Raw genomic sequence first — 25237 nt, 5'->3', positions numbered from 1 at the left:
GATGCTTTGGTTGTTTATGTTATTGTCATAAAGTTAGATAAAGTTACCACCCGAGAGTGGGAAAGACATAAACTTTCAAAGAACCTAGAGCCAACATTGGAGGATTTAAAATCTTTCTTAAAGGACAGAGCAGATTTCTTAGCCCTATTAGATTCTAAACAACCCACACAGCTTCGTAAAGGCGGTAGATTTACTCTTTTTTCTCGAGAGGAGACTCACACATGTAATGTTTGTGATAAAAACCATTCAATATTTAATTGTAAAGAGTTTTTAAATTTGGGTCTATCACACAGATGGGATAAAATTAAGCAAATAAAGTTGTGCTGTAATTGTTTATTAAAAGGTCATTTTGCCCCAAGGTGCCGGAATAAACGTACTTGTAAAAGTTGTAAAGGGAGGCATCATGTATTACTACATGATCCTAATTATCAAAGGCAAAAGGTAAATGAGGAAAATAATTTGGGAATAGATCCAGAAAATAATTCAAGGATGAACTCTATTAGTCGCTCAGAAACTTACAAGGCTTTATCTTGTTCTAGTAAGAGCACCAATTATGTTTTATTGAGCACTGCTCTGATAAAGGTTCAGGATAATAAAGGTAATATGCATAAAGTTAAAGCTGTTTTAGACTCAGGGAGTCAATCATGTTTCATATCTGAAGAATTATGTCAGAAACTTGGACTGATAACCACAGAGGCAAATATAAATATTTCTGGGATTACTAATTCAGTTACACCTATTAGGTTGAAGTGTCACTTATCCATTTTTTCCTGTACGAGTGATTTCAGTTCAAATATTTCGTGTTATGTTTTAAAGAGGATTACTGACAATTTACCAATTTTCGATTTTAATGTTACTAAGTGGCAAATTCCGTCTAATGTTATTCTAGCTGATCCAGATTTTAATGTTTCAAGCAAAATTGATTTGCTTATTGGTGCAGAACTGTTTTGGGATCTGCTCACTAATGGAAGATTTAACCTTGGTAAAGGTATGCCCATACTCCAAAATACAGTTTTCGGGCACATTGTTTCTGGACATATACCTGTTGCTGCACTAAATACTCAATGCTATTTGGTAAATTCTCAGAAAATACACGAATGTTTAGAACGGTTTTGGTATACGGAGGAGGTATGTCACAATCATTTAAATTCTGAGGATGATAAATTATGTGAAGAACACTTTGTTAATACTGTTTCTAGAGCTGCAAATGGTCAGTTCGTCGTGAAATTACCCTTAAAAATGTCAGTTAATGAATTAGGAGATTCCAAAAATTTGGCTCTCAAGCGATTATTGAATTTAGAAAATAGATTTAGTAGGAATTTCGAGTTTAAAGAGATGTATCATTCTTTTTTAAAGGAATATCAGGAATTAGGACATATGAGTTTATTACGTAACATAGATGAGTCAAAAATATCTTATTATTTACCCCATCATGAAGTCCTTAAATATGATAGCATAACAACTAAATTGAGAACCGTGTTTGACGGATCAGCTGTGACAAGCTCTGGAAAATCATTAAATGATATTCAATTTAAAGGAGCAATACTCCAAAACGATATTTCAGATATTTTGTTACGATTCAGAATGCATCCTGTCGTAGTTACTGCTGACATAGCTAAAATGTATAGATGCATCCTGGTACATCCTGATGATAGACATTTACAGAGAATACTCTGGCGTACATCTCCTTCAGATCCTATTTCTGTATATGAATTGAACACTGTCACTTATGGCACAATAAGTGCACCATTTTTGGCCATAAGATGCTTAAAGCAATTGGCAACTGATTTTTTGAATAAATATCCTATTGCTTGTAGAATAATTTCTCAAAATATTTACGCCGATGATTTATTAACCGGATTTGAGAATGAACAAGAAGCTTTTGATATTTATAAAGATATCTTTGATATTTTAAATTCTGCCTTTTTTGTTTTGAGAAAATGGAACTCAAATAATAATGATTTTTTACTTAAAATTAGCACAATTTTTGATTCAAATCATTCCTTTAGTACTCTAAACCTAGAAAAAGATGAACAAATTAAAACTTTAGGGATTCAGTATATTAGTAAAACAGATATATTAACTTATAAAATTAATATAAACATGTTGAATGATACAATAGTCACCAAGCGAGTAATTTTGTCTCAAATTTTCAAGTTATATGATCCACTTGGTTTAGTAAGTCCTTGTATCATTTTAGCAAAAATATTAATTCAAAAATTATGGCTTTTAAAAATAGATTGGGACTCAACTATTCCCTTTGATTTGGAAAACGATTGGCTAGAAATTAAAATTGATTTGGTTAATTTAAATAGACTTGAAGTTAAAAGACATGCAATTATTAAGGATGCAAAGAAAATTGAGTTGCATGGATTTTCGGATGCATCTGAACACGCATATTCTGCTGCTATATATCTAAGAAGTGAAGATGACACCGGGAAGGTTCAAGTTTCATTATTATGCTCAAAAACTAAAGTTTCACCTTTAAAGGTTTTAACCATTCCACGTTTAGAACTTTGTGGCGCGCTTTTATTGGCCAGATTAATCAAGGTTGTGTCTGAGGCCATTTCTTGTAATTTTGACGTGTATTTGTGGTGTGATTCCCAAATTGTTCTACATTGGTTGCATAAACAGCCACATACATTACAAGTCTTTGTAGGCCATCGCGTCTCAGAAATACAAAGTTTGACAGATGTTAGTCGTTGGAGTTATGTTAGTACTAAGGAAAATCCAGCAGATATTGCGTCTAGAGGCATTCTTCCAAGTGATTTATTACATTGTTCAATGTGGTGGAACGGCCCTTCATTTCTTTATGGTATATGTAAATGGCCAATTCATTTCGACCTATCGAAATCAATTCAATTGCCTGAATTAAGATCGCAAATTTCGTGCAATGTGTCTAACAACTTGTTAAATATCTTTAATAGATATTCAAACTTGGACAAATTAATTCGGGTATGGTCTTATTGTCTTCGTTTTATCTTTAATTTGCGTAATAAAATAAGACGCTATGGTCTTTTAACGACTAATGAATTGGACTGTAGCTTAAAAAGTTTAGTAAGGATAGCTCAATATGAAAGTTTTGAAAATGAGATTAATATTTTAGATTTAAACAAAGGTTTAAAATCGAAGCATAGACTGTTAAGCTTGACACCATTTTTAGATGTTGATGGTTTACTTAGAGTGGGAGGACGGTTAAAACATTCCTTTATTAGATTCGAGACGAAACATTCATTACTACTCGACAGTAAACATATTTTAAGCAAACTGATTTTTCAAATTGAGCATGTAAGACTTTTTCACGCAGGACCTCAATTACTTTTAGCAACTGTCCGGCAAAGGTTTTGGGTTACATCCGGGATGGTTCTGGCTAAATCTATTGTAAAAAACTGTATAAAGTGTTTTCGTTATAAACCTAAACCTGCAAAAACATTCATGGCGGATTTACCTTATATTTCAGAGTAAATGCTTCAAGTCCTTTTACCATAACAGGTGTCGACTATGCAGGACCTTTTTTATTAAAAGATAGAAAGGGTCGGGGTTGCAAAACCTACAAAGCTTATTTGTGTTTATTTATCTGCTTTGCCACTAAAGCAGTGCATTTGGAATTAGTAACTAGCTTAGATTCGGAATCTTTTATAGCCACTTTAAGACGTTTTTGTTCATGTAGAGGAATTCCGTCTCATATGTATTCGGATAACGGATGCAATTTTGTTGGAGCCCAGAAACAATTAAAACTATTATTTGAATTTTTGTTGAACTCAAAGGAAGAGTTGTTTAACTATTGTAGCAGTAAAAATATTGTGTGGCATTTCATTCCACCCAACTCACCAAATTTTGGGGGACTTTGGGAATCTAATATAAAGGGGGTAAAATATTATTTATATCGTGTTATCGGTGAAACAATTCTCACTTATGAGGAATTCAACACATTTCTTGTTCAAGTCGAGGCTACACTAAACTCCCGTCCATTATACCCTATGTCATGTGATCCCAATGATATTGAACCTCTTACTCCATCTCACTTTTTGGTTGGCAAACCACTGGTCAGTTTACCAGAGCCACGGTTTCCTGAAGAGACACGAATTAACCGACTATCTCGTTTCCAATTGATTCAGCAAATGCATCAAGGATTTTGGCGCCAATGGTCAAAGCTGTATCTGTCACAATTACAGGAGCGGACGAAATGGAAAAAGCATGGTTCCAGTCTGAAATTAAACGCACTTGTTCTCATTAGAAATGAGAATTTACCCCCAGCAAGATGGCTTTTGGGACGTGTTATCCAGCTACACCCTGGAGATGATGGAGTAGTTAGGGTGGTCACAATCAAAACTGCCAATGGTACTTTGAAGAGAGGAATTTCTAACGTCTGCGCGTTGCCATTACCTGATGAACAACCTGAGAAGAATCAAGACGTCAACTTGAACACTGGGAGTGTCCAAGGGGGGGAGTATGGTCGAACTATTCTGCGAGAGAATTAAAGCAACATACGGCACCACCGCGACGGCGAGAGGTGACATTACGCACGGCAAGACGAGAGTACACGGCTGTAAACAAGTCCACATTTAATTCATTTAAACCACAAAAAAGTGTAATTTAATTAAAATAAATATTACAAAAAACCAATACAGTCCACTCTATTGAAGTTGTAACCAGATATAAATTGGTTACTGTCAAGAGATCATCTTCCAAATGAAACACACCAGCATACTTAGCGCAAAATTTCTCTACGAAAGGTTTTTCTTCCTTGTTAAGGTAAGATCAATTAAATCTAATACTTTATCGACACGCATCTCTGATATTGCTCTGATAGTGCTCAGAGAAATATTACAAATTTCAAAATTTTCGGCTGGCTTTTTTAATTTTTGGGTGGAAATTTCTTAGCTTTATATCTCGTGTATTTATATTTAACATTTTTTTATGGTATTCTTGGTATTAAATTATTCACCAGATTTACGACCGTACTAGCTACAAACATTCCTTCAGAAATTTCATCACTCCCCAAAACAGATTCATGCTCATATCCCACTAAACATTACTTAATTATCTCGCATCTAGCCGGTATAATTGTAGAAATATCATAGTTCAATTCTAATGGAATCTCAATACTCTGGTTATTCATCTTTAATTTTAAATATATTAAAATAATCTGATCCCAAAATACCATTAATTTGGTCATCAAAATCTTCTACAATAAAAAAATTATGATGATAACTTTCTGCTCCTATGACAATTGAAATATTTAGTAACCCGATTGTTTTCATAGTTCCTGCTATTCCTTTAATACTAATTGTTTTTGAAGTATCAACTACATCAATTTTATTTAAATAATTACTAAACAAACAACTCAAACTAGCACCTGTGAAAAGATCTTTCATTTTATATTTTACACTTATACAGTTTAATCCATTTATACTATTATGTCTACTACTATTTTTATTTATACTTCTATTCTCGAAAAAAACGATTTATTTTATTGTTCACACCCTCAGTTTGGTTAGAGCCGGCGTCTGCTGACTGCGCTAAATACACTCTACTCTAAATTTCCTCGACCTTGTTCTAGTTGCATTGGCCTATTGCTTTGACTGAGACTGAAATTTAACCTACTGAAATTTGCTTGTCTATTATCATTATTATAGTAACGAATTCTTGATCTTCTTTGCGTGCCGCGACTATTGTTACCTCTAAAATTGTTATTAAAATTTGATTTTCTACCACATATAAAAAATAAGTTTTGACTATTGGCGCCAAGTGTCAGATGTCACACGGGATTTTTCCTCGTCTTTAGCGCCTGACACAGCGTCCTACACAGAAGGACGCTGTGTCAGGCGCTAGCCTTAATAATTATTCTTAGTTCACTATCATATAATCCATTGGCAAACGTACTGATAGCCAACTTTTCGTTTACATTAGTTAATACTGGTACAGTAGCTTAATTCCTTTCTGCCTGAGCCAGCGTTAACTACAGAAAAAGCTGTTCTATCTCCCTCGTATAGCCCTCTACACTTTTATCATTTTGTTTTACCAAATGCAATTGCGTTTTTCCCCCATGTTTAAATCATTATCTTCTATATTTTCCAACGTTACCTTATTTAGTCGTATAGTTCTAATTTTATCCTGTAAAATGTTCCATAATAACACATTTCTATATTTTTTTCGAAAGCTATTATGTAATCCTTGTCAGCAATACCGGTTTCTACAAAATCCCTTAAATTAATTTCAGTCGAATCTAATTCTAAAAGTAATTTGTTGCACCTTTCCAGACAGCTTCGTGGCTCTTTTGACTTTTTTTAAATTTTTGTATATAAGCTCTAAAAAATAACAAATAATTTATTTAACTCTGATAGCCGAACTTAAAACAAATTACAAATAAATATCAAAATATGTAGTATCTAATAATATACATCATTGAGGCTGCAAGGTCTCCAATGGCGCTCTTCCCCTGGCTCCCACGTTGCGTAACTAACGGCATTGCGCCCCATTAGTATACGTTCCCTCAATGCTGACCTTCATGGCCGAACAGTCAGTTCTGCACCTCTTTGTTAGTTAAACTAAGCTAAGTCCTGACTCCACACTATTTCCATGCGAATTTTCTTTTCCAATGACTTTTTTGATCGAAAACCGCAATACACAATAACGGCAAAAATGAATAATGCCACCACTATTACTCTTGCAACTTCTCAAAATGCAAGTCCTTTTTCACTGGAAGCGGAAACGCTGCCACTATTACCCGCCTGCGCGATAATTACTTCCTCTTTTGATTGTGTTTTTCCCATATTAACTTACTTTTTTTCTACCACTCGCGAGTGATAGAATTATATATGAATACTAACTTTAAAAAAAATTAAATTTATTCAAATAATTCTGCACAAAAAAAAGGACTATTTATTTAACTACGATCTTTACTACTCGAAAATTTAAAGATAAGTAAAAGTAAAACTAATTATGGGAACTAATATTACTTATAAATGCTTATTTTGCGATACAATAATAACCAAATAATATTATATGAATAAGCAGGATTGTCCGGTCATCGGGGTTATTGGCCTGGTCACATCACATAACTCCTTCCTCCTTAAGTTCAAAAAATAAGGGCTGCAAGGGCTGGTTTTTCCGACTCTCTTCTAAGGGTTGGGCATAGGAGCGTTCTTGTAGAAGAGGTTTCTTTGGGATGAAACAGGCTTCTTCCATTTCTTCCATCCAATGTACAAAATGATTTCACATACAAGGGCGGCAATTGATGAGAGTGGAGCGATCCAAAGGTGGGCCAATTTTTCGGGTGTTTCGATCGGTTGTAACCGAATTGTTGACAAAATTCTTTGAACTGTCTTCAATTCGTCTAAATTTGCTTCTTCCAAGTTCAGTTTTGAGATGTTGTTGCTGCTTGGTATATACGAAAAGTTGGGTAATTCTAGCACATATTGAAACTGTGATGTGCTTTCATCTTCGTAAGTTTGGTTACTTATCTCTACAGGGCACATAGATAGGGTAATGATGCTGGGCTCAAGAACTTTGTATAGTCCTTGTTAACATTCGTCCTGGGCGACTATCTCTTTCACAGGAATTACCAGGATTTGATTTCCATTTAGGCGTTGGATGGTACTTCTTTGGGAGTTAATGCTGGTTAATGTACATATGGTATGTGAGGTTTTTAGCAGCTCAAAGAGACAACATTCATCTTGCGTTAGGCTGGTTTGTTTGCAGATAAAAAGGTCTTCTTGCGGACATTCTTCTTTCGTGGTCCAGTAGTCTTTTTGCGTGAGCAGAATATAGGGATTGGATATAAGGATGGTTTTGTTTGCAATAGGTATGGGGTAGAGTTTGTAAAGGATATAATGGTTGGGAAAAACAATTGGTGTGTGTATAGAAAATAAAATTAAGTTATTTTTGATAATTACTTGGACAAATAAATAGTTATAAAAATTAATTAACTCTTTAAATTTAGGTATTCGATTTGGACCATATATTGTTTTTATGTTTTCTATTAAGGCTAAAAGTTGATTAGGGTTAAGAATCGAGTTATGCATTTTATTTACATGAGCAAAGGATATTGCATTTTCAATATTGATAATTATGGAATTTAAGGTATTTAATTGAAACATTATATTGTATAGAATTAAAGACATATACAGGGTATTCGACAAATCTAGTTGCTCTTTTTCAAATAAATTTATTTTTTCCAATATGATTTGTTGGTTAGAATTTATTTTCTCTAAATTTTTACTAAGTTCTTGTGTAATAGTAGATAGGATTGAATGCTCTTTGTTAAAATTTGTATTTAAGATTTCTTGATTTTTTGTCAGTATTTCGAAGTAATTATTATAACGAATTTCATCTTCTGAATCTAGAGTGCCAAAGAGCCATTTATCAACTTTACCTATGTTAAGTAGTCCTCTTTTTGCTCGATTAGATTTGTGAAAAATTTTAGTATTTCTTAGAATTGTCTGCAGATATTCGTAAGTTTAATTTAATTTATATGAAATAAGGATTGAAAAACTTTCTGTTTTTTGGGTACTAAAAATGGATTTGTTTACCTGAATTAAGATGTTTTGTATATTATATAGGGGATTTTCTATTTCGGTTGGGTTTATGTGAAAATGGGCTCTATGTTTGGTAGTAGCTATGTAAGTCTTTCCTAGAGCTGTTGGTAGTATGGGATTTTTAACGTGCAGGAGGCCAGGATTTGTTTCATCTGAAACAAGGAGACGTTGTGGTTTTAATAGGTGTTTATGGATTTTCCTGTTTTGTGTGGTTACTATATTTTTTCGCTACTACAGGTTTCATTACTTCTTTATATTTATCAGATTCTTTGACTTTTGATTTCTGTGGAAAGGTTTTTGTAAATAGTGGATCAATGTCTACCTCGGTACAGTTTTTTATTTAATTTGTCTAAGGAAGATTGTTGTTTTGCATTCAATTTCTCATGAAGTTCTTGACTAATTATTTTTATGTTTTCTGCATGTTCTTGCATATACTGGGAGAGATTTTCTTCGTTTGAAAGTTCTAGAGGATTTTTGTAGTCTAATTTGCCTCTGATAATTTGAAAAGGGGTATATTTAGATGCACTATGGGTGGTGTTGTTATAGGAAAGGAATTCATTAAAACTGGTATTATTGTTATTATTATTTTCTTTTGGCTTTCGGTGTTTAAGGGTAAGAATGATTTCATTTAAGGTGGAATGAAGTCGTTTTATTGGACTATTTGAGTTGGGGTTGTGAGGAGAACAATAATAAATTTCAATTTTATGCAAGGAACAAAGGTTTTGGATAATTTTGTCCATAAGTCCATAGTGGTTAAAGTAAATTATAAGTTTGTTTGCTATTTCAATACCTGTAGGAGATAAAAGAGGGTATGCCTGTCTTAATTTAGAAAAACTGTCAATTAGTGTTAGAAATTAAGTATTATGGGTCTTATACACATCTAAATAGATATGATCAAAAGGTTCATATATAGGGGTGAGTTTAAAAACTAGTTTATTAGGGTGCCTTTCATATTTGGTTTTTTGGCAAATTTCACAAAGATTTACGTATGTTTTGACGTCATTTTCTAAATTTGGCCAATTACAATTTTCCTTAAGTGAAATTATATTTTCTTGAAAAACATACCTCTATGGGATGTTTTGGTTTCATAATATTTAATCTTCAGTTGTTGTTCTTCTACGTCAGTTATATCTTCTAAAAGGGTATTAGATATGTACAGTTTAAATAAATCATTATTGAACTATTTTTGAAAAATATTAATTATAATTGGTTCGAAAGATTTATTTATGAAGTGCAAACAATATGTAGCTTTGTGCGTAAGATGTTCTTTAATGATCTCACAGAGATCTTCTTCAGATGGATCATTTTTCAAAAATATAATAGTTCTTTGTTTATCAAAAAGAAATTCTTTTTGGACTCTAATTTTATTATTATTAGAGTACCTAAATATAATTTGATTTTTGTATAGCTTTTTGCACGTAAGGGGCTCCAATAATAGGATTTTCAGCACTTGAATGTTTAGTCTCTAGGTCGGTTTCAGAGGGTGGTAGTATTTTATCTGCTGGTTGTATTATTATATCTGAGATTATATTTTTTAATTTTTTGGTTTTTCAGAGAAAGTGTTAAGAATGACGTCAAGTTCTTCAGTTGACAGTTGGGAAATTTCCTCTGGGTCAAAATTAGGGAATATCGATATTTGATCGTCTTCAATTGAATTTATTTGTATGCGGGATAGGGAATCGGCGTTAAAATTTTGTTTTAATTTTTTATAAACAATCTCATAATCGTATTCTTCGAGTTTTAGTCGTCAACGAATAAGTTTAGAATTTGGCTCTTTAACAGAAAATAGCCATTGTGGAGGGTTGTGATCTGTGACAATTTTAAATCGGGTACCATAAAGATAGGGGGGAAATATTTCATAGCCCATACTATAGCTAAAAGCTCTTTTTCTATAGTGCTATAGTTTGTTTCTGCGGGATTTAGGGTGCGTGAAGTATATGCAAACGGCAAATCATCAATTTTTTTCATAAATTTCCGGTAGTAGCCGATTAATGCTAAAAATAACTTAATATCGCGAGATGTTTTTGGCAGTAGAAATGTTTGGATAGCTGGTATTTTTTTGAATTGGGTTTTACACCTTCGGGCGTGATGAGATGCCCTAAAAATTCTACAGCTTTGCAGAGAAATTCGCATTTATCAAGCTGTGTTTTAAGGTTGTTTTCCTTAAGTTTTTGGAAAACAGTTTTTAAATTTGAAATGTGCTCTTGCAAAGAGGTAGAAAATATTATTATGTTGTCCATAAAAACTAGGCAGATTTTACTCTGGATATATTATCGATAAGCCTTTGAAAAGTGGCAGGAGCATTCTTAAGACCAAAGCGCATTCGGAGGAACTCGTAGTGTCCGTTTTGGACATTGAAAGCATTTTCAATTATCAAGCAAAGATTTTTTCGGTTGAATTCGGATTAGCCATGCAAGTTACATCCTGTACATAATATGCCCAGGTACGCCACTGGAAGCAATGTAACTGACTGATAAAGATGGGTTTAAATGAAACTATTATCAATTTCGTAATAATCTTTTATACCGATTCTTATCTAGTAAATATTATACCATTGTAAACGACCTAATTTACTAATAAAAATGGGTTTAAATGCAACTATTGTCCATTTCATAAATAATCTTTTATACCGATTCTTATCTTGTAAATGATTATTAACGACATTTAACTTAATAAGACCTCTACCGTGTTTTATCAAACTACATTTTAGCTAACTCAACATTTTTATCGTTAATTATCATATTTAATTTTCGAGTATGTAAAACACCGTATTTTATCTTTTTATGAATCTGCTAAGAACTAATTATTCCCGTAGTTTATCAAGCATTTTTAGTATATAAGATTCATGATTATAACATGTAGTGTCTTAGATTCTCGATAGTCGCCTGCTGTTCTTGATTGTCTCTTTAAGTTATAATAAAACTTCTAAAAATCAAGTATTAGAGTGATTTATTTGGGGCTAAGTCCAAGTTAGTTTCGAACCTTAAATACAATTGGCGCAGTCGGTAATATAGTCCTGTACAGAAGAAAAAGAAACATAGTGCCGTTTTTCGCGGATAGTGTTCCTACAGACTCTGGTGATTTTTAAATCCTTGGCGGGACTTCCTAAATCAATTTTGGTGGTGTGTGGAACTGATATTCCCAATCTCATCAACGGGCCTTAGTGGACAGCAAACCATCAACGGAACGGATATCCCTTGGTTGGTTTTAGACTTTAAGTACATGGGAAGAATTTTTGATTTTATTTTTCTTATATTGTGTGGATTTTATTTCTCTCTATTAGGAGATCCCATTTATGCTTGTTTTTATTTTATTAAGAATTTATGCAAAATATATTTTTGTTCATATTTATATTTTTATAAATGTGTTCAGATTTATAAATGTTTCATGATTTAAGAGAAGCTCAGAAATTAAATAATGAATTTCGAGAACAAATAAAAAATCTCGGTAATAATTCTAGTTCTAGTGGTACTTCTAATAATTCTTCATTTAAAGAATCTCCGTTAGATTTTCAAAATACACATTTTGAATTTCCATCTCCCAATTTAGACAAAATTTCAGATCAGCTTGCTAATATACATTTGAAAAACAACATGAGTGAGAATTATTAGCAAATAAGATTATTTTTAGACATAATTCCTAACTATAGTGGTGATCCTTGCAAACTTCATAATTTTTTAGCTGCTTATGATGAAACTTTAACTACTTTTGCAACAGAAAGCAAAACAGTAAAAAAATAAATTTTTAGAGGAATAATAGGCAAATTAAAAGGCAAAGCTCTAACTTTAATTAGTAGTCGCTTAGAATTAGATACTTGGAATAAGGTGAAAGAAGTTTTAAGGTTATCCTTTAGTGATCAAAGATCATTTACTTGTTTGTTGCATGAATTGCATAACTTAAAATCTTATTCTAAGGAAAATCCTTATACCTTTGGCGGACGTTGTCAATACACTTGTAGTCTTATTTTTTCTAGTATAAATGATGATGCAACATTGTCAAATGATGAAAAACTAATTTTAATAACATATTTAAAATACTTACCACTTAACATACAAACGGCAGTTAGGTTAAAAAATCCTTTAAACCTTGAAACAGATATGCGACATGTTATAGAAGAAGAAAATTTTATTTCATTTGTCAGTAATACCGAAAGACGACAAACACAAAATACATTACCTCCACCTAAATATAAAACTCCATCCCAAAACTTTTATCAAACATACCCTCAAACATCAAGATTTCCAAATCCCAATTTTGGATATGACCGACAAAATTTTCAGAACCTATTAATATAAACCCAAGACCAATACCCAATCAAAGATTTTTCACTAACCAACAAGTTTTTGGAAAGCCAAAACCCTAAACAAATGTTTGGAAATCCACGAATAAAGTTATAACTGAATAACCAACCCCAATGTCTGGTATTTCTACAATAGCTACGAAACCACAATCGCAGCAGAATAAGCCTGTTACTTATCAACAACCAAGATCCAACAATTATTTTGTTCCTCAATCCAGACCAACATTCCGTTTTGAAGAACTTCATAATTCTCAATTACCTTCTGAATTAGACACTGACCAGAATCCAATTGAAGATCTAAATATCCGCCTTCAAGAAAATCCAGTAGAACAACATGATGACTACTTAATCCCAGATCTTCATGATTGACCCAATTCCGATCAAGAACTCTGTAACGAATTTTATTTGACCAATGATTTAGACGATCGTAAATTACTTTATATAAAAATTCTAGGTTACGGAAAACCAATTAAATTACTTATTGACCCTGGAAGTCATATATCGCTTCTCAATCCTCATCTAGCAAAAACCTTTTTTTCTGAGTTCATTGTTATCAAACCTAACATTATTAAAACAGCTTATGGCCAACAAGAATCTAAATATGAAGCTCATATTCCAGCTTTCAAGGAATTTAATTCACGCCAAAAGATAATATTTACCCTTTTTGACTTCTATTCACTTTTCGATGGTTTAATCAGTTTTCGTTATCTACGAAATATGGGTTTTAACTGGAATTTACAACAAAATATTTTATTTAAAGACAAAATTACTTTACCAGTACATCAATGTACTCCTAGTGATTATAACTGTTTTAATATAACCCTAAATGAAAATTAAATTTTAAAAATTAAACTTCCAACTAATGCCACTTTAGATGGAACATATTACATACCTTATAATAAATTAAACTCACATTGCTTTATACCAGAAGGAGTTACATATGTTAAAAATGGTCATGCTATGGTTGAAATACATAATGTAAATATAGATGACACATACGTAAGTCTCAATAAACCGATAGAAGTATTTCCCATAGATAATTGAGACCTTTATCAAACAGAAATAGAAAAAAACTATTTTTGTCCAAATGAAACCGAGATAGGATCCCTATTGAAACTTGAACATTTAAATGAAGAAGAGAAACATAAAGTTGTTACATTGTGTACAAAATTCAAGTCAATATTTCAAAATCCCAATGAACCCTTGTCATAAAATCATTACTACTCAAACGTGTCATAAAATCATTACTACCGATGAAGAACCTCTATATACCAAATCATATAGACTTCCCGAAGTTCACAAAGAAGAAGTAAATCAGCAGATAGGAAAAATGTTAGAGGATGGAATAATCCAAAACAGTACTAGTCCCTGGTCAAGTCCTATCTGGATTGTACCAAAAAAACTAGATGCTAGTGGGACACCTAAATGGAGGTTAGTAATTGATTACCGGAAACTTAATGCTAAAACAGTTCAAGATCGATTTCCTATTCCAAACATTGACGAATTACTAGACAAATTAGGCAAGTGTCAATACTTTTCAACCTTGAACCTGGCAAGTAGTTTTCATCAAATAAAGATCCATCAAGATAGCATAGAAAAGACAGCATTCTCAACTGAACAAGGACATTATGAGTTTCTAAGGATGCCCTTCGGATTAAAGAAATCTCCCGCAACTTTTCAGAGAATGATTAACGAAATCCTTAAACAATACATTAATAGAACTTGCTTGGTATATATGTATGATATTATAATATTTTCAACTACTCTTGACGAACATATTAAAAACCTTAAGGAAATCTTCAAAAAACTACAAGAATATAATCTGAAGGTACAACTTGACAAAAGCAAATTTTTAAAAAAGGAAACTGAATTTTTAGGACATATCATCCTGAAGAAATCAAACCTAACCCAAAAAAAATTGACGCTATTTTAAAAATACCGTTGCCAAAAACTCATAAGGAAATGAAAGGTTTTCTAGGAATTATTTATTAGGTTTTTATAGGAAATTTATTAATAATTTTTCAAAAATAACAAAACCAATGACCCTATGTTTGAAGAAAGGAAAGAAAGTTGAACACACTCAAGACTTTATTCAAGCATTTGAGACATATAAAGCAATCCTTTGCAATGAACCAATTTTAATACATCCCGATTTTTCAAAAGTATTTAAATTAACAACTGATGCTAGCAAATATGCCATTGGAGGCGTGCTTAGTCAAAATGGAAAACCTGTATGTTATGCCAGCAGAACTCTTAATCCCAATGAAATCAATTACTCAGTAATCGAGAAAGAATTATTAGCTATAATATGGTCAGTAAAATATTTTCGTCCATACCTCTTTAGAAGGCATTTTCAGATAAGAACTGACCATACCAGCCTTTGAAATGGTTAGTAAGCCTTAAAGAACCTAATTCGAAACTGGTAAGATGGAGGCTATTACTATCCGAATATGACTATGAAATTGACTACATAAAAGGAAAAGATAATAGTGTAGAAGATAGTTTATCCAGAAATACAGCAGAACCCATAAATTCAAATTATACTAATCCAATAGCAAATCCAAACTCTTTATACAACGAACCTGGTGATATTGACATATCAATACAAGACTTTTTTGAAAATAATGTGACTACTGTACATTCAGCTGATGAGCCACCTTATCTTACCCTATTGTGACAAACCTCTTAATTATCGCAAACAACAAATGATAATTAAAATGTCAGAAAGTTTAACTGTACCAAGATTCATAAAAGAAAAAGTATTTTAAAATTTCAGATACTTTGTTCATATTAGGAAACGTTTTCTAGAAGAAGACTTAGAAGAATTTATTGCTAACTTAAAAAATGACGTCACATATTATATGCATTTTCCAAATAAAGAAGACGAGAGATATTTCCTCAAAAACATTCAAGGAAAAATAGGCAGAATTACTTCTAAGCATGATATGTTCAAGAATTATCTAATCCAATTTTACCACTTAGTTTACAACCTAGTAGAATAATACTTAGCAAACATACATATGTAAGTTATTTGAATTTTTCGGAATTATTAGAAATTCGAGACAATCTAGCCTATCATCTTGGTTTATATATATAAAGAATAATATTGGGAATCACACTATTAATTTAATAAAACAAGCTGAAACATTACTGCTTTATGTAAATAATACTTACAAATACAAACTTATGTTACAAATACTTTATCCAAAATTAAGATCCAAACGTGGATTACTTAACTTGGGAGGAAGAATTTCGAAATGGATATTTGGCACACTAGATGCTGATGACGGCGAAAAAATAAACTCTATTCTTAAACATCTTAATAAAAATAATAATATATTGCAAGATTCCATAAATGAAGAAATAACAATAGCAAAAGATATAATGATTGAAACTAATCATTCTCTTTCTCAAATTAAGTCAAACTTGAAAATTATTGGCGACATAATTAATAGCTTCTCAGTCGAGCTTAACGATATTAATATCTTAGATTTGCTTATTAATTCATTGTTGACCTTTTATATTCAGTTAAATCAAATAACGAATGCAATAACATTTGCTTACCTTAATAAAGTTCATCCTACTTTCTTAACGTTACAAAACCTAAACTATTTAATTCTACAAACAAAGTCGATCTATATACTAATATATATAGATATATTCTATCTATAGAGATATTCTACTAATCAAGTTGCTCAATTTAAGAATCATTATAGCTACTATTCATTTTTAGGAATTCAGTTCAAAATGATAAAATAATATTTTTAATACACTTTCCTATTTTAATGGATAACTCTTTTAAAACATATTTTGTTTATCCAATCCCTATTGATAATAAAATTATTATACCACCTAAACCTTACCTTGTCCTACGAGCTGATGAAGATTGTATTGTTGATATTATACAAAGAAACCACCCTCAGAACTGTACAGCTGTCTCGATCCACTTGAAGAAAGCCATAGCCAGTCTCTAGTACTGAATGTGGAGTCAAAGTGACTCCACATTCAGTACTACTAACCACCCCTATGAAAATCCTTGTGATAGAAGAGTGCTCCATTGAAGAATTACTATTCTATTATTATTGAAAGATTACTATTCCTACCAAATGTCACTTTATCATCAACAATGAAAAGTTTGTTGCTGGAACTGAATAAATATCACTAGCCTTAGTAATTCGACTATCCAAATGAGATCTTTCTCTTCTGCCAGAGCATTGGGAAACATTGAACCTATTTTACTTACTTACTTACAGCTGTCTCGATCCACTTGAAGAAAGCCATAGCCAGTCTCTAGTACTGAATGTGTAGTCAAAGTGACTCCACATTCAGTACTACTAACCACCCCTATGAAAATCCTTGTGATAGAAGAGTGCTCCATTGAAGAATTACTATTCTATTATTATTGAAAGATTACTATTCCTACCAAATGTCACTTTATCATCAACAATGAAAAGTTTGTTGCTGGAACTGAATAAATATCACTAGCCTTAGTAATTCGACTATCCAAATGAGATCTTTCTCTTCTGCCAGAGCATTGGGAAACATTGAACGAATCTGGACTTGGAAGAAATCAGTCACCTAACTGCTAAAATCAAATCACAGCATGAGGTGAAACTTATGGACTCGATTGTTCGAACACCGCCCCTTTGGGTCCACATTGTGATATATCTTGTGGTCTCAGTCCTCATTCTTTTGGTAGTATCATGGTACTATCGAACATGCTACCCATATCCAATTTGGTTTATCCGCCGACAGAGAAAAAAACAAGAAGGCGTCGAACTTGATGATCGGTCCAGGTTACCTTAGCCAACCATTCCAACCCCAAGGTTCCATCTCAGTTGGGAGGAGTTACATCCTGTACATAATGTGCCCAGGTACGCCACTGGAAGCAATGTAACTGACTGATAAAGATGGGTTTAAATGAAACTATTATCAATTTCGTAAATAATCTTTTATACCGATTCTTATCTTGTAAATATTATACCATTGTAAACGACGTAATTTACTGATAAAAATGGGTTTAAATGCAACTATTGTCCATTTCATAAATAATCTTTTATACCGATTCTTATCTTGTAAATGATAATTAACGACATTTAACTTAATAAGACCTCTACCGTGTTTTATCAAACTACATTTTAGCTAACTCAACATTTTTATCGTTAATTATCATACTTAATTTCCGAGTATGTAAAACACCGTATTTTATCTTTTTATGAATCTGCTAAGAACTAATTATTCCTATAGTTTATTAAGCATTTCTATTATATAAGATTCATGATTATAATATGTAGTGTATTAGATTCTCGATAGTCGCCTGCTGTTCTTGATTGTCTCTTTAAGTTATAATAAAACTTCTAAAAATTAAGTATTAGAGTGATTTATTGGGGGCTAAGTCCAAGTTAGTTTCGAACCTTAAATACAATTTGTATCCGAATTCAACCGAAAAAACTTTGATGAATGCCAGAGGCTAAGTCGATTATCACATGTGTTAAATTTGGATGCTACTTGTTTGATATTAAATATCTCGAAATTTTGGGAGTCGAAAAATTGGGCTACTTCTCTGAGTAACTCAGGGTAAAATTCCAATACAATATTTTCATTGGTATTATTTCGAAATTCTAGGGGAACAGTGCCATTTTGTACTTTTAAAAGGAAGCTTAGAATTTCAATATTTTATACAGTGCGTAATTGGGGAATGTAAAATTCGGTTTCGTCAGGTATATCGGTGTTTATGTTTTTACTATTATGGATAAGGGTGGTATTTCTATTTTTTGTAATTCAAAATTATTTCTGTAATAGATAGGAATTTCAATTTTATCATTATTTAAAAGCTTACTTCCTAAATCGATATTAAGACCTAATTTACGTAGATCTCTGATACCTATTATGCCATCAAAGTTAATTTTTTATGCTAAATTCGTTTAAAATAGGAATTTTTGCTTTATTTTGGGTGTTGGTATTACCCACAGATGTAAATAGCTCCTCATTGTGCGGAGCTATTTACATCTGTGGTATTACCACTGCAAGTCACAAGGGTGTGTTTACAAGGAAAAATTAAATGCAGAAAATATTCTTCTGCTATAGATGGTCTGATTAGGGATGTGTGGCTACCTGTATCGATAAAAAGTTTAGCTGGGGAGTTTTGTAATTGAATGTAGTGTAAGGAATTTACTTGGAAACTGTTTAGGACGGATTTTCGTCTGGAGGGAAATTTTTCTTTTTGTGTATCTTGTTGGTTTAAACTTTCGTAATCTTGGGTATATTCTGTTTCCTCACTGTATTCAGGGGATTCGATGCAATTTGCATATTCTGATTCTTGGGCAAAATGTTCATATTCTTGTTGATAGTGGGCTTTGTTATCCGCAATATAGAATAAGTCAAATGGGTTTCGATTTTGGGGAAATGAATTTTGATTTTGGGGGAAATGATCTTTGATTTCGGGTTTCAATTGTGCGCATATGAACATCAGAGCCATTTTTACTTATTTCAGATGGTATTCTACTAGTTGTAGACATTGGGGTTGAGGGATTTGTTGTTTTGTGGGAATTTTCTCTGGAAAATACATTTTTTGGTTTCCCAAAGACTTGTTCATTAGTGGGGAAAATGTTGCCGTATTGGTCGAGGTTGAATATTTACAGGTTGGATCGGAAATTGTTGTTTAGGAATTGCACTTGTATTATTTGGATACTAAGACTGGGGTTGTATACTGTTATTCAAAATATGATTTGTAGCTGGTAAATGATTAATTAAAGGTGGTTGGATTTGTGAAGGCATAGAATACATATGAGTAAGGTTTTGATGGTTTTTTATTTGGGGATGTATTCTATTTTTGTAAATAATAAAATTCTCTTGTCGTGGAGTAAACGAACGAGCATTAATTTGTTGTTCAATTTGGGAATGATTTAAAACATGTGCACCATCAATGTTTTTACTTTTTTGCACTTTTAGTATTTTTTTTTAAATACACACAACAGTTGTATAAGGTAAAATATAAAAATAATGGGAATGGAAAGGAAAACTCACTTACGATTTTTGTCTTCGCAACAGTGGTCTTCTTGCCTTGGTTACTGTCTCAGCAAACAGTTGACGATTTTCTGGGCTTGGCAATGTTTTTGCAAAACCTGCCTCTGATATACCTACACGAACGACGGCGCCAGTGATGGAATTATATATGAATACTAACTTTTAAAAAAATTAAATTTATTCAAATAATTCTGCACAAAAAAAAGGTTGACTATCTATTTAACTACGATCTTTACTACTTGAAAATTAAAAGATAAGTAAAAGTAAAACTAATTATTACTTATAAATGCTTATTTTGCGATACAATAATAATGAAATAATATTATATGAATAAGCAGGATTGTCCGGTCATCGGGATTATTGGCCTGGTTGCATCACATAACTCGCGTAAGCTCATAATTCGCGGGATTTGTTTAAAGAATGTACATTTTTAATAACTCACCCACGTAAGATGATGGCATAAACTGCCATTATCTGGGGTAAGATGGGTTTGAAGTCAGGATACGTGAGTTATCGAAACACGAATATAAGGGTTTGTCAAGTTGGTTTATTCAACGTTTATTATAAAAGTGAGTCTGCTCTTCAATATCTGACCCGAAGTTAATTAAGTGCTCTACTTACTTAAAATTGCTAACTAATCATAATTACTTAATTGAACTTATAGTTTATATATTACACATTTTCAATTATGCTTTATTAACAAATACCTATGACTATGAAATAATAATAATTAAACTTGTAGCTAAATACAGTACTCTGGAGCTTCTGTGATAGATACTCTGGTAAGTATCCATCACAGAAGCAGATGTTCTTTACTAAATGGAGATCCTCGTCAATTGGCTGAAACTGATGTCTGAAGTCTTCTCCTAGTTGTTGAAGGATTTAAATCTTGTAGTCAAAAAACTTTTTTTCAAAATTTTGTGTACAGAACCAGTTTAAAGATTAGTTTATTCAGCGATTTTGGGGATAGATAATGTTAGATCCATTGCGAATTATCCCAGTACCTCAATTTGGCATGCCTCTTTAACAACCGTTTCCTCAATAAACTTTTTATTGCAAACAGATCTCGTGATCTAACTTCCCGACCAATATAGTAGATATTTATGGCCTACGTCCTTGTATGGATGTCTCTTTGTAAATGCCCTGGCGGTTCTACGAGCGCACCGGTCTTCAGCGCCATAAAGAAAAATAATTCTATTTTTATAGAATAAATTTGTTTTTTCGGCTAGCGTATATGCCATTTTAAATTATTTACAGTTCTGAATTTTTAACTCAGCCTCAGAATCACAATTTTAACAATAATAATCAACTGGTTTTTGAACGTATTAAAAATGCTAGTTACTGCAGTATTATTTTTGTACCTATGAGGTACTGCAAAAAGTACTAGTAAAATAAATACGTCAAATATTATACTGTAAAAAATGTTGGGAAGAATTTTAAAATAGCATTAGTTATTTTCTCGTAAATAATAAATGCATATTTCAAAAAGAATATATGGACTCAACGAAGTGTTTATTACCATGCATTTTTACTGGTAACTCGATTTAACTTGCATCAATTTTTTTGATGAAGTAAGATGAAAAATTGCCTTACATTTAAAAAAATCTGTAAAACGATGAGGCAACCATTTGACCGAACCAAGTTATTCCATTACGCCCAAGCATTTTAGCTCACTATTCGCTGGTACGTCAATCGATTTTTATTTTTTTGGCACTGTTGAATAAACATTTCAATGTTGCTTACAATGATGTATCACACGATGGGGGTTCCCATTTGACATATCAAAGTAAGGTTAGCTAGAGGTGAGGAAGTGATTGACGTTTAAAAGTTCGTTTTAAAATTAAAGCACTGTATAATAAATGAAATATTTTATGATAACATTTTTATAATCAGTTAAATACAGATGAAATTCTATCCTGTGTTGGTAAGTATCTTTCCGAACCAAATGAAAAGGATATCTTAACAATATAAGAATATCTGAGTTTATAATACCTTTTCCTTAATATCCAACCTATTATCAATGGATGAATGGACAAAAGAAAACAAGTTCTGTGGTGTACCTAGTACGGTATTAGCACTGTTTGGAGGACTCTGTAGAGTATCTCTATTGAAAGTGACACTTTTTGATAGTTTGCTATGTCGTGCGGCATAACCTTCAATCGTAGGAGCTCTTATTAATCTGAAATATTTAAAACATTGTTATTAAAAAAAATATTCTTAGTGGGTTCTTCAGCGTATAGAGAAGAAAAATGTTTCGGTGTATATGAAATATATTAAAATTAATGACAGTGTATAGATATTTAGCATCATGATACATCATGATACAAAGTTTTAAAGCATGAATAGCACTTCTTACTCCAATGAAAATTTGTATGAACTTCAGCATCAGAAAGTAAATCTCGCAAATTAATTTATTTACTGTGTCTAGTACAAAAATATAAAATCTGAATCGAAATAATACAGGTATCTTTCACCTCGGTTAGCTATTAAATAACGAAAAGAAATCCCTCAGACTTGGAATGTAATGACATATTTTAACAATAATCTTTAAAAAAATATTAAAATTTCTTTTTTTCGTGAAGAAATTAGGTACTTATTTAAGACTTCTAGATAAAAGACTAGTAGCAATATCTTAGCAACATTCATTATTATAACAACAAATTTAATCCTGCAGCACCAACACAATAGTCATAAGAGCATCTCTTGACGTATTCTGTTATTTTTTGTTACTTAAAGTTAAACTGGGAGTGACACTAACTCTTTTATTTTAAATGGGACAATTGGTATATGATTACGTATTTGGATAAAAAATAATGATCTGAAAGTAATGATACCAGCATTTGCTACTTTTTGTTTTATATAGAAAAAATCAATTTTTTAAATTTTGATATTTCAAAATTGAGACCTTATTAAGTGCCATAACCATATGCATTGAAAATTTTAATGTTACATATATATAAATATATATATAAATATATATCCAGTCGTTGGTTGGCTAATGCTCTTAATTGTCTCTTTAAACTTTTGAATGCGTATATAAAAATTTGAAATTTGGCGCACATTATTAGCAACCTAAATACAACTTTCTGGTCCCTAGCTCATTTTGCAAAACTTCAAAATGGCGTCCCGCCGCCATCAAATAAAACTAAATAAAAGGAGGAAATACAAACTTGAAAAATACATTCAAATTTTATTATGATTTTGAAACTACTGTAAAAAACTATAAAATGACCTATTTGCCATAGGTTAATAATTTGCTAACAAGCAGAGCATTAGTAATTTGATATTTAAAACCATATGGCTAATACTTCCTGAGATACTAACCCAACCCACCCTAATTAGCAGGAATAACTTAGATTAGAAGATTAACTACAAACCAATCATAACTTAGTGCTCATGTTAACATTTTATTATCATCATATAGAGAATGTTATAATACTAAAATATTACATGCAGAGTGTGACTTTGACAAGTTTTAATGCAAATACGTAGCAAAAGAGAAAAGTCTCTATTATAAACTTGGAGAAACTAGAATTATTATATTTTTGCCATGGGAGAATTAACTACCCCAAGAGTCAAGTTTTAAAGTACATCTTTGTCATATCTTAAGTTGAGGGTTTAACAAATGTGGCCTAAATAAAAAATAACTATTATTGTATTAATATTACAGATCCAAAAAAGCTGAAGTTGTTATGTAGAGTAAATGATTTAGAACCAGAATCAGAAGACCAGACTAAACTTTGCGAAAAAATTTTTGCGTTGGCCAATTAAAGACTGGAAAAAAGTTCTTCTTGCTGATAAAAAAGTAAATTTAATTCATTTGGGTCTTGTGGAATATCGTGGCTACAAAAATATACAAAGTATACAACACCTACTGTAAAGCATGATTGTGGATCCTGCATGATATGGAATTGCTTCTCTGGGTACGGTATAGAACCATTACATGTTATTGAAGGTATTGTGGATCGATTTATGTATTTAAATATTCTAAAAAATTTAATGCTATCTTTCGCTGAGGACAATTCACCATTGATCTCATCAGATAAGCAATAAAATGCTTGATGATTTAATAAAAGTTTTGCAAGAATCCTGGAATTCTATTGGAGGGGAAACCATTATGAAACTTATGGAATCCATGCCAAACCGGTGTCTCGAGGTTGTTGCCAATAAGGGATACTCTACCCACTAATAATTTTATTAGTTAGAAATAAGTATTATGTTAAAATATTTAATAAAAAAATTTGGTTTTTCTACTTTTGTCCCTAGAGTATTTTGTTTATTTACATAAAATTTTTGAGTTTCGTTATGTAGTTTATTACTTTACCGAAATAAAATCTGTAAGAATATTGTTGTTTTTCATTATGTATAAAATTGCATTACCCTGGGCATATTCAAATAAAACCTAATTTTTAAAAGTGTCTTTATTTTTATCCGATAGTGTTTATAGAAAAATTGAGATAGCTAAATACAAAAATGTGATAAACGTACATATGTTTCCCTTCATTAAGGTAACAAAATGATGGTTGCGCCCTTCTTTTTGATAATCTTTGCGCCCTTCCAAGAAAAAGCTTAAAAATATTGCGAAATTAAATTTGTAAGTAACTTTAAAATTCACACATTCATTTTGTACATTTTTGGTAAATGAAAGGCTGACTTTTGCCGAAAATTTACCAGAAGAACTGTTTCACCTTAGAGCTATACTCTATAGACTTGTTATTTTGCTACTTGTACAAAAATAAATATAAAAAAGTGAAGTAGAATTCCTACCTCGAAAGTTATAAAAAAATTAATAAAAGTTAAATCCTCCAGACTTTTAAAAACAAAAAATCATTAAATTATGGATTTAGTAATTTATTTTTATAAAATCTTAAAATACAAATTCCAATTCACATAAGCAAAATATATATAAATTTATAGATATCAATTTAAAAAGAGCGAGTTATAATTAAAACACCTTTTAAATCATATATTTTTTGGAAGAGAAAATATTTCATCTGCAATTGACACTCAAGATATTGAGACAAAACCAAGAATTGAAACAACGAAGTAAGATTATTTTTTTAAAGTCATAATAATCGTATATAAGGAAAAAGTTTTACATTTTAGTTTAGGTTAAAGTAGTTCCTAACTAATCTCGCTTAATATAAGCTTCCTTTAAAAGATAGATCAATTTACTAAAATGTTGATTTATTTCATTTTATTAACATTTTTGTGCCTTCTGAAAAAGCTAATGTTTATTGAAACTACAGTTAGGAGTTAATATAATTCTAAATTAAAATTTCTGTAAATTAGGTGCTTTTTAGTTATTCTAATTAAAATATTATACTATTTATTAACACATTAAAAAAGTGATTTTTTTAGGAATGATGCC

At 31.5% G+C, this 25237-nt stretch overlaps 1 protein-coding gene across 7 annotated transcripts in view; it reads right to left on the bottom strand.

Moving 5' to 3' along the window:
- LOC126743388 (uncharacterized) overlaps positions 1-25237 on the bottom strand; it is a 347135-nt gene that overhangs the window by 56707 nt on the left and 265191 nt on the right. For all 7 annotated transcript variants that reach the window (XM_050450456.1, XM_050450452.1, XM_050450450.1 and 4 more), the window contains one exon: positions 21859-22045. In XM_050450456.1, the coding sequence (XP_050306413.1) occupies positions 21859-22045 (187 nt within the window). The remainder of the gene's footprint in view (positions 1-21858; positions 22046-25237) is intronic.

This window comes from Anthonomus grandis, chromosome 12 (assembly GCF_022605725.1).
Source record: "Anthonomus grandis grandis chromosome 12, icAntGran1.3, whole genome shotgun sequence".
NCBI classification, from domain to species: domain Eukaryota; kingdom Metazoa; phylum Arthropoda; class Insecta; order Coleoptera; family Curculionidae; genus Anthonomus; species Anthonomus grandis.
This window is presented reverse-complemented; position numbering and strand designations above follow the sequence as displayed.